The sequence below is a fragment of the Mauremys reevesii genome, linkage group 1 (assembly GCF_016161935.1).
Source record: "Mauremys reevesii isolate NIE-2019 linkage group 1, ASM1616193v1, whole genome shotgun sequence".
NCBI classification, from domain to species: Eukaryota; Metazoa; Chordata; order Testudines; family Geoemydidae; genus Mauremys; species Mauremys reevesii.
Window position 1 is genome coordinate 196149429 of NC_052623.1, and position 15778 is coordinate 196165206.

The 15778-nt window shown below is 40.7% G+C and overlaps 1 protein-coding gene across 5 annotated transcripts in view; it reads right to left on the reverse strand.

The window, feature by feature from the left end:
• NECTIN3 (nectin cell adhesion molecule 3) overlaps positions 1–15778 on the reverse strand; it is a 118430-nt gene that overhangs the window by 82150 nt on the left and 20502 nt on the right. For all 5 annotated transcript variants that reach the window (XR_005583781.1, XR_005583782.1, XM_039485361.1 and 2 more), the window contains exon 2: positions 1241–1579. Coding sequence is in view for 3 of the 5 variants with exons in the window: in XM_039485361.1 (XP_039341295.1) it covers positions 1241–1579 (339 nt within the window). In the remaining 2 variants the exon portion in view is untranslated. The remainder of the gene's footprint in view (positions 1–1240; positions 1580–15778) is intronic.

Here is a 15778-nt window from a genome sequence, read left to right on the forward strand (position 1 = left end):
TAAACTCATTTTAACCATTGTTCATGGCATTAAAATCAAATAAATAAGAAAACAATGTGGATTAGTAAGACGAGGCCCCAGTTAAGTTTTTACTTCAAGCATTTTAAATACCCAATTTGGGGGGAAAAAATAAACAATTACTTCATATTTGCTGGAGTGCCCTCCCTAATCCTTTAATGAGCCATTACATTTCTTTTTAAACTAGTGCACATCAATTTACTTATTTCACCATCAAAAGCCATCCCATAGTCATTTAGCATCTCATCAGATCAATACACCTGAAAAATCCTTAACAGAGCTCCTTTAAATTACATATTGATTTTTCCATTCAAGTCAACAGCTATATTATTTATTCAAAATTTCAGGACAAACTTTGTTAAGTTGTTTTTTGCCTTTAGTTGAATTGTTTCTAAAATTTGAGAAGAAAGCTTATAAATAAAAATGCTTGAAATTTCTCCCATTCATGTGCAGTTTATTTTAAACATGCTAGAATGTTAAAATTTGCTTTTAATTAACTGCACTATTTTAGCACATATTTGTCAAACATTTGAAGTAGCAGCAATTTCATCTCAGCCTATTGTAACCCACCAGAGAATCTCTTCACTCAGCAAGCACTGACCAGTATATTAATTCCGTCACTCAATGTTTATTTTCTCTTTCTTGCACCTAAGGCCCAACTGTATTACCTACCTTTTCTTTTTTAATGCACACACTATTCTCATCTTTTGGATTATTTGACAGAGTGCTTTGCTATTGTGATTTAAAATATACAGGTCCTCCCCAAATCACTATGACTTTGAAACAAAAGGCTTGTAGAACCCTCGTGAATGTGACTAAGTCTACCAAAAAACTCCACAAATCAACTAATACTGCATTACAACACCTGCTCAGTGTTGTCTTCTAAGTCAGCCAAGAGGATTGCTGAAGTAAACTTGAGTCGGAAGAATAAGTTATATACTTTTGTAAGTCACAGCATTAAGAAATTTGATCACTTCCTTACAAAGCTGGAGCCCACTAACAATATTTGAAACATTTGTCAAATCCCACTACCGAACTTTCAGTGCACAGTAAGAAGGTAAAGATAGTCAGTCAGTATGTGGCAAGATAGTGTGCTGTAGATTCAGACCCCAGCTTGCCACACATGAAGTCTCCATGTAGCCAAGTCCTATGAAGTTTGTTTTGCTTTTTGTGGGGGTTTTTTGGGTTAAAAAAATCAAATAATATTAAGAAGCAAACATACCCAATACAGTTACAGTTGTTGATGACTGAGCATTTCCTAGTGGGAATGTAACTGCTTTGCATACATATTCTCCTGAATCAGAGAAGCTTATATTGTTTAGGATGATAGTTGCATCAGTAAGTGAGTAGTTCTTAAATGACACTCTTCCTTGGTATTCTCCTTGAACAGAAAACCCATATTCAGGATGATGAACAGCAATGGTCTGTGTACTTTTACCATGTATCTTCTCCCATGAGATTTGTGTTATTGTTTCATTTATTTCAATTATGCATTTCAGCGTGACATTCTTCCCCCAAACTGCTGTTACATGTGGATCAACAACTGGTCCAGCAAAGGCACCTAAAAACAAAGAAATGTTATGTTAGTTGAGTTTCATCAAACTTTAGTATCAAATCTAAAGGCATGTATTCACCTTTAACTGTAATTTTTGCATTTCATTTAAAACCTTAATTTATTACTCTTTTGCATTATACTTCCCTGGAGGCAGGTTTTAGGGACTGATGCACAGAAGAGAAAAAAATCAGCTCCTGGATTCCCATGCTAGAGCAATGTACTTCATTACCAACACTAACAACTAGATTTGGCAGAAATTGATTTTTGTTTTTGTAACTGAAGAATGATGTTTATTTTTAAAAAGGTTGAAAGATCAATTTTAATGTCCATATTTGCATGAAATTATGGCTGTGTCAGGACAATTATATAATGAGTAGATGTTGAAATTCAAACAGTTGAAGCTTTGTAACCATTAAAAACACATTATTTTGACATGTGACTTTAACAAAGTAAATATCCTTAAATCAAACTCTAATAAAAGTTCTTAAGCAGCATTTTTATTATTTTACCTATCCATAAATCGTGATAATCAACAGGGATATTTGTCAGTCTGGGTTTCTATGGTGAAATCAATGTGAACCGACATTTACTGATTAAAAAAAAGTGCAAGTGAAACGTGCAATGCCATATGATAAGTCTGTGGCCAAGTCAGACACTGAATTTTTGTCATTCACCACAAGACTCTTTTCTCCAAATTCTATTTTGTCTTAGTGTTCAGGGAAGCTCCTAACAGGCAATAGGCAGGCAGAACTGTTAATGTCTTATCTCAGCTACAGTCTGTCCTGCTTTCACTTCCCATCAGTTTTCTTCTGCTTAATACTCATCTACACTAACTTTCACTCCACTATTCATCAGCACTTAGTCCCAATCCACTGTTTTACAAATTAGCTTCTTTGAGTGGGCCAGACACCTCACTGCTTTTTATTAAAAGTTCTACAATACTTACAACTTCATCAAGTGTTCAAGACCAAGACAAATAGTTTTAGAAATTAAGAACAGAGCTCATCCTCAAGGGCCATAGCTAAATTTGTGTGTCACTGTACATAGAACAGCGTTTCTCAAATGTGGCCACCAGTGGATTTTTTTTGCAGCCACAACAGCCTACATAGCACAGGCAGAGAATTGGGGGAGGCAAAGCAATGGCCCCTCCCTGCAGCACCCAGCTGTTTCTCCTGAATACCAAGCGCAGTGCAATGTGCCACCATGATATTCACGCTGGTGCTGCCAGAAGGGATCGGTGCCCTTCACCATGAAGGCTCTCGTCAGTGGAAGCGACTGCAGTGATCAGTCACAGGGACTCTCTCCTGGGCAGCTCCCCGGCTCCTGCCTACCCAGCCACAGATAGCCTTGGACTCCGCAGGTAGCCAGTGAGATCCCGGCCCCACTTCCCCAGGGTAGGCTCTCACTGAAGGGCAGTGGGAGGCAGGGATAGAGAGATGGATGTGTCAGAGTGGCCCCCAGCAAGAGTTGGCACTCTGAAGCTATCAAAAAAAGACCTAGGACATTAAAACTAATTTAAAGTGCATTGGAAGTATCAGGAGTTTATTTTTTTCCGCATTTTCAGGCACTTGTATACACACTGCAGTGGATTCTCAATATCTGAGCTTCAACTATTTAAAGCAATCAGTTACTATAAGTTACTGCAGAGCACAGATGTATTATAGTTATCAATTCAAACCAAGGACAAAACTTGAAGTCTTCAAGTCAGATTTCAGATCCAGTGCACAAGCAGCATCAACTTTCAATTTCTGTATCTGCTGCAGTGACGGTTATGAAGTTTCAAAATAAGCAAGCACTCTAAATAAATCTAGGCTCTTAAGGGTACTGCTAGGTGTTAAAAATATGCTAATCTACTTTATGCAATCTGCTGTATCTTTTCTGAATAAAGACGTACTCCTATTTCTTCCTGGGTTACCAGGAACTATTTCAGAAGAGAGTACCTAAAATCAATAAATGTTAATTTCATGTTACCAAGTCAATCTCACGGTGTAGTCCAAATATTTTATTTCCAACAGAAAGCTACAGTGATGCCTATTCAATTAGAGAATTATCATGTCTGCATACACCTGTACAATCTCATAGTCAAGTGTTTTGTTTCAGTATGTGTTCTTGTTTATGTGTAATGCTGCAGTTAGATACAGTACTACATTTGTACTAAGAACTGATTTTTTCTGCCTTGTTGTTTTTCTACTAGCAAACCCAGTATTTGATATTTTTGTGCACAGACCTTTCACTGTAGCTTTAACATGATAGTTTGAGTTTCATCCGTTATGCATTCACTAGAGTGTGTGACCCAACTCTAAGCTATGATTGCATGGCTAGTTTCACAAGCACTACAGAAGCAAGGGTATGGGGTGTTTAAAAAAAAAAAAAAAAAAAAGCACCTGACTTGACTGAGGATCGTGGCCAACCATACACAGTTTGAGAGCTTGGCTGCTGCCCATGCTGGTAATAAATTGCTAGCTTTTCCAGTACTGAAGATAGCCTTCCAAATGTGATGTCTATTAGCACAGATGCAGTGGAGTCTTAAGAAATCTGTAGATGGCACAAAACTTGGACTCAGAGCAATAAACTATTGTTGCTTTTATTCATCTTACTGAGTTTGAGTGGCAACTCTTATGACTAATCACTAGATTTGTGTCCAAATTGTTTAATGGCTCATTTTTGCCAACAGAATGGATAAAAAAGGGTAAGAACTGACAGTTGTTGCAAGACAAAAAACAAATAATGGGGAAACAGCCAAGAAAAAATACCAGTTGTCTTGAATAGTAGTGTATTTTCCCCAGTAAGTGATGCTGAATGGCAAAGTAAGGTAATGAGAGCTTAAGACTTACTATACATCAAGGCACTGTTTTCTACCAGAAATAGAAATGTGAAAGCCTCCCACTGACATCAAGGCAACTTTCACTGGGAACTGAGGGGACAGTAGCCATATATTTGTACTCTGTATCCATTACGGGAAGACTATTTTTATCCTTTACACAAGATGTTTGACAGCCATGCTGTGCAGGATTTCAAAATGTGAGCCTCCCAACTTTGGTAAAAGCAGTGCTTAACACCTCTAAAGTCAGGCTATTTTACATCTCCAGACAACAAGCTACACTGAAGTTGAGTTAGGATTGTGAACACCCATCAGTAACTCTACAGATAACGTAATGTTCTAATTAGATCAAAACCAGTTTTTACAAACTCAGGAAATACACAGTTATGGTTTAGCTTCCATAACTTGAATATAAAAAGAAGCAGATAAGGCATTTTTAACTGACTCTTTTCTTCCCTGTAGTGATAGCAAGTAATAATCAAGTACCTTTAGTTTTCATTAACTTATTTTTAATGTTTTATGACAGTGCTCCAATACCTCTATCAGTGTTGGGGCCACTGTGTGGAGAGAGCACTAAAGTGGGTCAGACAATCCCTGCCCTGAAGGGCATCCTGTATTTAAGAATATGATGGCAGCCGTTTTGACAAAGCTCACTGCAGAGTATTATTTGTCAGTCCACACTGAAGGATAAACTTTCAGCCATGAAGAACAAGACTACTAATCCTTAAAAATCTTCAAGTGAAGCCAACATGACACTTTGAGCTGTAATTTCGTCCTAAGTATGCTATGTCTGTAATGCCCTTAGGAGAATTATTTAGGATTTACAGCATGCTGTATAGGATCCACTTTAAAAGTGAAACTTTGATATTTGTAAAGCCTCGGAAAATTCTGTACTTATCTATCCAGAGTGACATAATTTTGGGGTATGAAATGTTGTACTCAGTACCTAAGCTGTTACTTCAGTACCGAAGTCAACTCAACTTTAACTTTTGAATTGCAACAGATGCCTCCATAATGCAATATTTTGTCTTAATGTTAGCTTTTAAGCACCTAAGTAAATTAAGGTTCTTTCTTTATTAAAGAAAGGGTAGCTTTTGAAAGGTTCAAGTGTCAAGCTCAAATTTTGGTTTGGGAATATTGCATTTACAGTATGCTGGAAACAGTAACAATTATTACCTACAAGGAACAAAGTAGCTCTTTCCAGGTGACTAAGAAGCCCAGCAATTTCCCAAGTGTTTTTTTCCTTCCAATACCCAAGCCGCATTGCAGTGCTTCAATATAAATTATTTTCAAGGAGATAGAAACAAAAATACTCCAGCAGAGAGAACAGGGCAGAAGTTTTAAAGTTACTTCACCCTCATTTGCGTTGAAAGACAATGGAGGTTTTTTCCCTATCCATTAAGTGTAATGTTCACTTCTCTCAGATTTTATAGTGGCTCTTTCAACCTTATACTGCACTGTCTAGAACAGCGCTATTAACGTTAAATAGCCATTTTCAACAGCTTTTCCTGCAGAGCTTAAGGTGTTTGAAAACACCGACATTCTGTTACAGAAAAAAACCCAACCAAGCTAGGATACAACAATCTAGAACATCAATATCCTTTTATATATACACATGACACTTCTGAATCACAAACTTTTAGTGTTTCAAAAAAAGGTCAGATAATCCCACAAGAGGAATAAGAAATTAATATTGGGCTTCAAAAAGCGCTCACCTATTAACATTAATAGTTTATTACTGTTCAGCCATGCCCCCTCAAGCTGAAACAGATACCAAGGGGCTTGTCTACATGGTGCTGTAATGCACATCTGAGAAATACAAAATCTAATGTACACCAATTGGCCTGTGTGGACTCCAGTAATACACACTAAAAGTTCCCTAGCGTGCGTTAATGTAGTATGTTTCAGTCCTAGTTAACGCACTGGGGAGCTCTGAGTGTGCACGAGCAGGGTCCACATGGATTAGTTAACGTGCAATACGTTGGTGCACATGCATATTCACATCCCTCATCAGGTGCCTATTGCCACACTACATAGACAAGCCCTCAGGTGTGCTGTGTTAAATTGTTTTGGTAGTATTGATGCTTCCATTCAAAGTGGTTACGACTCACGTCAAAAGTATCAGCTATATGAGGCATTGGTTTCTGAACTGTTTCAATGGGAGTTCAAGAGAGGCAATTTAGCCCAAGCCCTGATTAAGCAGTATTTCTATATCATGTAACCTTCTAACCACTGAAGATACTTCACTGTATGTAGTTAGCAGGTTTGTCCAAGTTCCTTACACTGCATCATTTGACTGGAAATATAATCAAGCCTTTTATTAGGTACTGGTGTCTAAGGATTATTTATCATGTCTACTGGCAGTACAATATTTGATCTCTGTTGGTTTCTCTCAGTAGCTAAGGACAAAGATGGTTTTGTCTGTCATATAAATGAATTTCTTCTGGAAAACAAAGTGCTTCTACAGAAGCATGTATTCCCTAGATCCACCTCTAAAGGAGCCTCGATGTGTACTGGAGATAGACACAGGAAAACTATCTAGATACTTTGAGGTAAGGTCACATTAACTACTGTAGTAAAGCAACTAAATTTGAAGAACATTAAATAGAAAGAATTCAAGATTTTTTGGGTAAGTGTTGCATCATACTTTCTCGAACTACAAGTTCAAGGTGCTGTTAAGTGTTTTGAGTCCTAGACTGACATCCGAGTAATTCCCAGCATAACTTTTGTCCTTTCTGAGGTACTGTAGCAGGGTGACCACCCACTCCAGCCTGGAAGGGGTTGGAAAAGCCCTGCAGAGGGCAAGGTAAAACCCTGGCTGATTGGGGGGGAAGTGGCTGCAGCTGGGGCCACGCACCAAACTGAGCAACAGGGCCTTATAAAAAAGGCCAGGGAAGCCAGGAGCAAACAGTCTTTCTCTAGCACTAGAGGGAGATGGGCCTGGCTGCAGGGAGCTGGACACAGGGTACCTAAGTGAAGCAGGGCTGGGGAAGGGCTGAGGAGCTGGGGAGCTCCAGCCTGGAAAGCCCCAGGCTGCAGCCTAGCATTGGGCTAACAGGTACTGGGGGTTGCAGAGGGCAGCCCAGGGGTAGGCCAAAGCAGCAGGTCCAAACCCAACCTTGCCAGTGATGAGTAGGCTGATACTGCAGTCTGCCCCTGGGTGCGGTGCCTAGACGATGACTGGCAGTAGCCGTATACTGAGGCAAGGTGGGAGTAGTGGGTGGGGGTTCCCTGTGGAGGAAGACCCTAAGACTGAGGGGTTACTGCCAGGGACAGCACCTCAGGTAAAAGGGCACCGGGTCCAGGGAGGTACATGGGGACCAGAGGACAGGCGGATCACCGGCTACAGAGGGCGCTCTAGAACTGGAATTGAGCTAATTCCCAGAAGTCACCAGCAGGAGGCGCCGCAGGGATGAGTCCGCTCGTCTACAGGCACATTGCAAAAGCGTTGCCTTTGCAAGATTGTCATGCTTCAAATGCACTGGACATTTCCTCACAATGAGCCAGCAGTTTTGAACATCTGGTAATTTGAGTACACAGAAGGCTGAAGTCAGCACTAAAAGATACAGACAACTATCATGACTGGTATCTTAAGTTTTAGCATAACAGAGACATTCCAGATAAGCTATGAGCAACAGGGTGGTGAAAGCTTCAGGAGTTTCCTCATCCTAACAAAATAAGGAAGAATAGATGACTTCAAAGTGGATCAAAGCTTTGGGGACCCTGACTTATTACAAGTACACTGAATGAAGCACACTCCAGGCAAGTGGCACAAATTAGATTACTGATATTAAAATATGAAGAAAAAACTTGACAGTAGCAGCCTCTAAGAAGTAAAGGGCAAAAGCGCTGTACTGTAGACAATGAAGCACTTGCTTGCACATAATTAAAACTGAACAAAAAAAGTCAGCATGTCTTCATAATCAACTGTTTAAGTGTTAATATGCCTTGATATCAAACTGAAATTTAGTTTCTCTTTTGCTGTTTAGCTAAGGCAGAACAAAATTTTTCAAATCTCAAGAACAGCTATTTTTAAAAATCTAGTCAAAGTGAATAAAGACTATAGTGATAAGTAGTGTCCAGCTAGTAATTTAGTGTAACTTGCAGATCACACATTGTACATGCAGCTTTTTGATGCCAACAAAAAAGGATATGAAAAGTTAGATTCCCCTTTAAAAGCTCTCTCACTTGCAATTTATTACCAATTTTACATGTTCATATAGGTTATTTCTAAGTTATTGGATTCTTAGTCCTTTATTATACAATTCATATTGGAAGGGATGATTAAAACAACGTTTTTGCCTCCGATGAACAAAATATCATGAATAATTACCTCATTTAAAGTTTGCTAGATAATGTAATCATTAATTTAGAAGCTGAGTGTCTGCTACACATTAAAAACACTGATTAAACAGAAACACTGGCTTTATGGCTCATTACAACCATTTGTAACGCACCCCTACTACCTGGTAACCCTTAATTGCCCACTTCATTGCAAGTGAACTCCTTATGCTTAATCTGTCCCAATTTGTATTTACCTCAGACACTCTGGTTACCTTGCCTCAGACCTGAAGAGCAGCTCTGAGACACCCAAAAGCTTGCCCCTTCCACCAACAGAACTTAGTCTAATAGGAAAAAAAAAAAAAAGTTACCTCACCTACCTTGATCCTAGGATCTAAGACATCCATGAGACATCATGAAAAACACTAAAAGCAATATGTTTAAACTGGGACAATTCAACTGATGTGCCACTAATAGGCTACATATTAATTTTATGAAACTAACAGATACAATTGCTGCGAAACCCCTAGTCTTATGTTTTATTGAGAAAAATCAGAAAAAGGATTATATTAGCAATTCAGTATACTAGTGTTTATACAGTCTAATAGCAAACCACCTTTGTAAGATTCAAAGAATCTAAGGCCAGAAGGGACCACTGATCTAGTCAGTCATTATGCAAAAACAGTCTTGGTGAACGTTTTAGAAAAAAAATCCAATTTTGATTTAACAGTTGCCAGTGATAAGGAATCCTCCACAACCTTCATTACTGTGGTCCAATGATTAATTACCCCCACTATTAAACATTTACACTATTTCCAGTCTGATGTTATCAAGCTGCAAGTTCCAGTCACTGGATCTTGCTGTAAGAAATAATGCAACTGTCCCCCAAAAAATGGGAAGAGACAAGATCCTCCAAAATTAGCTGGCAGCTCTTGACATACACATCAAAATGACTTCGAGCCAGCCTTAGCAGCATTCAAAGTTGAAAAAGGTCTTTTTATTTTATATACATGTTTCCGCTTACAGAAATCTAATATTTGGTTATAAGGGTGATAGAAAGGAGTAGTGAAATGCTGTCTTGGTTAAGTATAATATTAAACTGCCTTTTGTATTGGGAAAGGTAGATGTCTAATGACAGTAATGTGGCACCAGAGTCTTAACATATCTAATGAGTCATTCAGTTTTAGATCTGAGCAGAAGAGGTCTTTCAAAGGAGAGGTCTTTCAACATAGTTTGAACGTTCTTTAAGAATGCAGAGGATGGGAGCCATGACAAACACCACACAGTAACTGTCGGTGCCCTCAATGCCTTATCAGAAGCATCAACTGAGACTAGTAGGGAGGTTTTAGCTATTATCTGATCCTCCATAAACAAGTATTTATATTGCTCTCCAAGGTGTGATCGAAGTTTATCAACATACTCAGGGCTTGTCTCCATTTACTGGGGGATTGATGCATGGCGATCGATCCACGAGGGGTCGATTTAACAGGTCTTCACTCTAAAGACCCGCTAAAATCGACCGCTGATCATTCTCCCGTCGACTATGGTACTCCACCAGAACGAGAAGCTTAAGATAACTCCCAGAGCAGTGTAGACACAGCAAAAGGTTGACCTAAGCTACATTGACTCCAGCTACATTATTCACATAGCTGGAGTTGCGTAATTTAGGTTGACTGACCCCTGTAGTGTAGGCCTGTCCTCAGTAACTCTGCTCCACGTAAGGTAATCATAAATGTGACAGAGGGTCGGATGATTCACTATGCCAGACTGAAGGCTAGCCAACAAATACCATTTTCTTAAAAAGTCCCATCTCAACTCCTTTTTTGCAGTAGTCCTAAAGAACTTACATTTTGACTTCTTTTGTGCAGTGGTCAACTCCAAAGACCCTGGATCAGGCTGCATATAGAAATATTCTAAGCCTGTGGAAAGGACTCGATACCTTTTTTTCAATTTTCTTATAAGTGGGTGATACAGACGCTGTAGTCTGTCATAATAGTTAGGTTGGGTTTTAATAAGCCTTCACTTACAGGAAACAAAAGCCTCTCACACAGATGTATGCCAGAAGTCAAATATTTTATGTCCTCTTCCTTGAACAGTCTGAACCATGGTCTCCAATGCATCCACCATTCTGCCAACTAATCCTTGAATAAACCCATAATTATCTGATGAAGAGCCAGAGCCTCATTCTGAGAAGAGAATGGAATATGCTCTGGAACGGTTTCAGAAACTTGTTGCTGATTTATATGTTCATACAGAGACTGACATGAAGAAGAGTCTGTCTCAGTAATATGTACAGATTGCTGTGAATGCTTTTGTATAATAGTTGGATCCTACCGTGAAGGAGATCTAACCCTAGAAACCGAAGAAACCGAAGCTGAAGGAGGTATTGATTTAGGATATGGCCACGGGGACCAGTGAGGCCAAGCAGTTTGTTCATATGGATAAAACAAGTATGGACTTAAAGGGGGGGGGGGGCAGATTTTAAACTAACATGTTTTTACCTTTATCTGACCTGACACTAATATGTATGGATCATAAAAAGACACACTGAAGGGTAGGAGGGTGAAATATTCCAACTATCAAAAGAGGTTTAAAGAGGAATACCAATGCTCTTTATTTTAAAGGGGCAAGGGACTGCTTATGTGAGGATCTGAGAATTATCCACTGAATAAGGCCTACCACAACACCACCCAGATGACCTCGAAAGCACTTCCTGATTAACAAACTCCTAACAGAGTCAGGTCAGGTTGCATGGAAACTGCCAAATGACTGTGCTGTACATATTGGCATCAAGTGATGCTGCTCCATAAGCTGACCTGGCGATATTAATACCTGGCATTAGTAGCTCTACAGCTAGAGGAGCCAGAGTGGATATGTTAAAAGTAGCAGCAGCCTGCAGATACAGGCACAAGCATCAGCTTCTCTGAGGATGCCTGCACTGAGCAAGTCAGCCCTGTAGGGGGCTGTTACTGACCTGGTGCAGAACAAGCTGATGCCGCAGGCAGCTGAGAAAACTGACCCATGCCAAGAGCATAGGTGCAAGCAGCAGACTGACACTGCAGCAGTGCTCTGTTTTGGTGCAGATAACAGTCAACAAGTTTTCCAAGTTACCTCCTGCCAAAATGAAGAGCAAGGGGCTGCTTTCAGAACTCCATTTCTTCCTGGAGATAGAAAGAGGTGAACCAAATGTCTTCTTTTCTGGGGAATTCTTTTGAGGGAATTTTCCTCTGTACTTCAGAGAGAAGCAATGACAGTCACTGTTTGCAGTCCAGAGGATGGAACAGGTGGAGCCCTGGATATAATGCAGTTGCCAGGACCCTTTTTACTGACGACTGTCCTGGACTAGAGGATTTTGTCTTCCATTTGGTTCAAAGACTGGCTTCACAGCTTTCTCTAACATGAACAAATTCATCCTGTAGTCCCTACATTTAGCTGCCCTCTTAGTGGCTATTTTATAGTCACTACTCTTTTTACTTCGGAGATGTGTTTAAACAAACAGTAATAATACCTAGGAATGTGAATCACTAATGAGCTTAAGAGCCCCTCAGAACTCCCAAAATTTCAAGTCCACTGGGTTTTGTCCCCACATCACACTAGACCCTGCCCCAGGTATAGGGCAAACAATAAAACCTAGAAAAAGCTAAAGCCTACTTCACATACTACACTGAATACCTAGCCTAAATTAGCCATTTACAAAATAATAAAATATTCAACTGGAAAATAAAATGTTTGAATGGAAAAAAGTAGACACTGCTAACTGGGTCTGTCTTACAGCAATTAGCAGTTGAAAGGAACTGAGGATCAGTTGGTCACTCCACCCTTTTTCTATCCTTGAAGGGGGAGGGTCTTGAGGTCAGAGGAAGAGATGTGACCAATGGACACTGCTAGCAAAGAATTCTGATCTTCAGTATATGGGGTGCATGCACATCAGAAGCGGAATACATGTCTACCAGTAGTCAAAACACCTTTTTTCAGAAGCTACACTAACTTAGTTCACTGTAAAGGCATATTTTCTAATTCTTCATTCCGCTCTTCTCTGAGCCCTCTCCAATTTAACAACATCCTCCTTGATGTGGGTACCTCTGTATTGGACATGGTATTCCACTAGTGGTCACACCACTGCCAACTACAGAGATAACAGAACGTTCCTACTCAACACTCCCCTATTAAGGTATCCAAATATTAGCCCTTTTGGACACTGCGAGCTCATATTCACCTGATAATCCACCATGATCCCCATGTCTTTCAGACTCAGTGTTTTTCCAAGAATGGAGGACTCCATCCTTGAAATATGGCCTACATTTCTCCCCCCCCACACACACACGTAGGTCTTTACATTTGGTAATACTAAAACACTGTTTGCTTGTATCACACAAATCCTGACGACATGTCCTCTTCATTATTCACCACTCCCGCCAGATACAATATTCAACAGGTTTTTGTTAGTAATTCAGAGAGTTCACTTAGTAGTCCATTTTACTTTCCAGTACAACAAAGCATAACGCCACAGACGTTTGTTTGATGACACCGCAGGAGAGTATTTAGCTTTTTTTAATTCATTATCTCTGAAAGGAAATATCTACTTTTGTTTTATTTTTCTAAAACAAAAGTCCAAGTTTTAGTTAAGTAAGTTACTTTCAAGAAATAAATTCAGTCGCACACTGAATAGTCAGGGTTGTTTTTTAAAAAAAAAACCACTACACACAAAAAACTATAGACAATTAGTAAGGCCTGGTCTACACTACGCGTTTAAACCGGTTTTAGGAGCATAAAACCGATTTAACGCTGCACCCGTCCACACCAAGAGGCCCTTTATATCGATATAAAGGGCTCTTTAAACCGGTTTCTGTACTCCTCCCTAACGAGAGGAGTAGCGCTAGTATTGGAATTGCCATATCGGATTAGGGTTAGTGTGGCCACAAATCGACGGTTTTGGCCTCCGGGAGCTATCCCACAGTGCACCACTGACCGCTCTGGACCGCAATCTGAACTCTGATGCAGTGGTCAGGTAGACAGGAAAAGCCCCGTGAACTTTTGAATATTTCCTGTTTGCCCAGCGTGGAGCTCCGATCAGCATGGATGGCGATGCAGTCCGAAATCAAAATAAAAAAAGAGCTCCAGCATGGACCATGCGGATGTGATCGCAGTAAGGGCAGGCAAATCTGTTCCATCAGCGCTCCGTTATAGAAGACGAAATTCAGAATCAGTTTTAAAAATTCTCCAGACAGATGCCATAGCAGGGACTCAGCGCACCGCAGCGTGACAAGCGTAACGGAAAGCCAAAGAATCAAATGGACGCTCATGGACTGGAGGACTCAAGCTATCCCACAGTTCCTGCAGTCTCCGAAAAGCATTTGCATTCTTGGCTGAGCTCCAAGTGCCTCTAGGGTCAAACAAACACTGTCCATGATGGTTAAGGGCATAGCTCGGCAATGTACACCCCCCCCACCCACCCCAGAAGTAAAAGAGAAAAAATCCTCTCGTGACTATTTAACATGTCACCCTATCTTTACTGAATGCTGCAGATAGACGCAATGCTGCAGCAGTCAACACCAACATCCTTGCTCCCACTTCCCCCGCTATGGGTGGCTGATGGTGCAATATGACTGGTATCCGTCCTCATCATCATGAGCTTTTTGACATGTGGTGCAGTGCAAAAGGACTGGTAACCATGCCGACTAGCATCTGTCAGGTCCCCCAATGCCATGTGCACCTAATTTTTCATAGTAGATAGTGCAGTATGGTTGATAACCGTCTTCATCATAGCAACAGGGGGCTGAGCTTCATCAACCCCAACCCTTCATGTGTAAAGAAAAGATTCAATTGCCCCTGGACTAGCAGAGGGATGCTGGGCTCCTCTCCTCCACACTCCTTAATGTCCTGTCTGGACTATCATAGCAGCTGGAGGCTGCCTTCCACTCATTTATCACTAACAAGTCACTGTGTCTTATTCCTGCATTCTTTATTACTTCATCACACAAGTGGGGGGACACTGCTATGGTAGCCCAGGAAGGCTGTGGGAAGAATGGAATCAACAGGTGGGGTTGTTGCAGGAGCACCCCCTGTGAATAGCATACAGCTCATCATTCCTGCAGGATCTGACACAGAGCAGCTGTGCTCTCTGGTTCTATGATACAGTGGTTCTCTAGTACACTTGCCCATATTCTAGGCAGGACTGATTCTGTTTTTTGATACCATAAAGGAGGGATTGACTCAGGGAGTCATTCCCAATTTTGGCTTTTGCACCCCTGGCTAAGAGCAGCCAGGGGCACTTATGACAGCAACAGATGGTGCAGTGCAAAAGGACTGGTAGCCATGCTCATCTTTTTACCAATTTATGGATTGGTAGATGGTACAGTATGGTTGGTAACCATCTCTGCGGTCATGCAAAAGCAAAAGCATGCTGCTGTGTAGCGCTGCTGAATCGCCTCCGTCAGCGGCATCTAGCACACATACGGTGACAGTGACAAAAGGCAAAACAGGCTCCATGATTGCCATGCTATGGCATCTGCCAGGGCAATCCAGGAAAAAAAGCCACGAAATGCTTGTCTGCCGTTGCTTTCCTGGAGGAAGGAGTGACTGACAACATTTACCCAGAACCACCCGCGACAATGATTTTTGCCCCATCAGGCACTGGGATCTCAACCCGTAAATTGCAAGGGGCGGGGGAGGCTGCGGGAACTATGGGATAGCTAGGGAATAGCTACCCACAGTGCAACGCTCCAGAAATCGACGCTAGCCTCGGACCGCGGACGCACACCACCAAATTAATGTGCTTAGTGTGGCCGCGCGCATTCGATTTTATAAAATCTGTTTTACAAAACCGGTTTATGCAAATTCGGAATAGTCCCGTAGTGTAGACGTACCCTAAGACACTTTTGTAGTCTTCACACTAGGCCCACTGCCTAACCTTTCAATATCTAAATCAAGAACTGTATCTCAAATTCAAGCAAGCACTGATCACTCTTTATGGATATTAAGAAACAGCACAATGGTTGGTTAAGACTCTTGTATCCTCTGTTTAACAGGTCTGTTTTGATTCTCTGTAACTGGAAATTTAAAGCACAATGGAATATGTTCTGACATTTTCTAAATAATGTTTA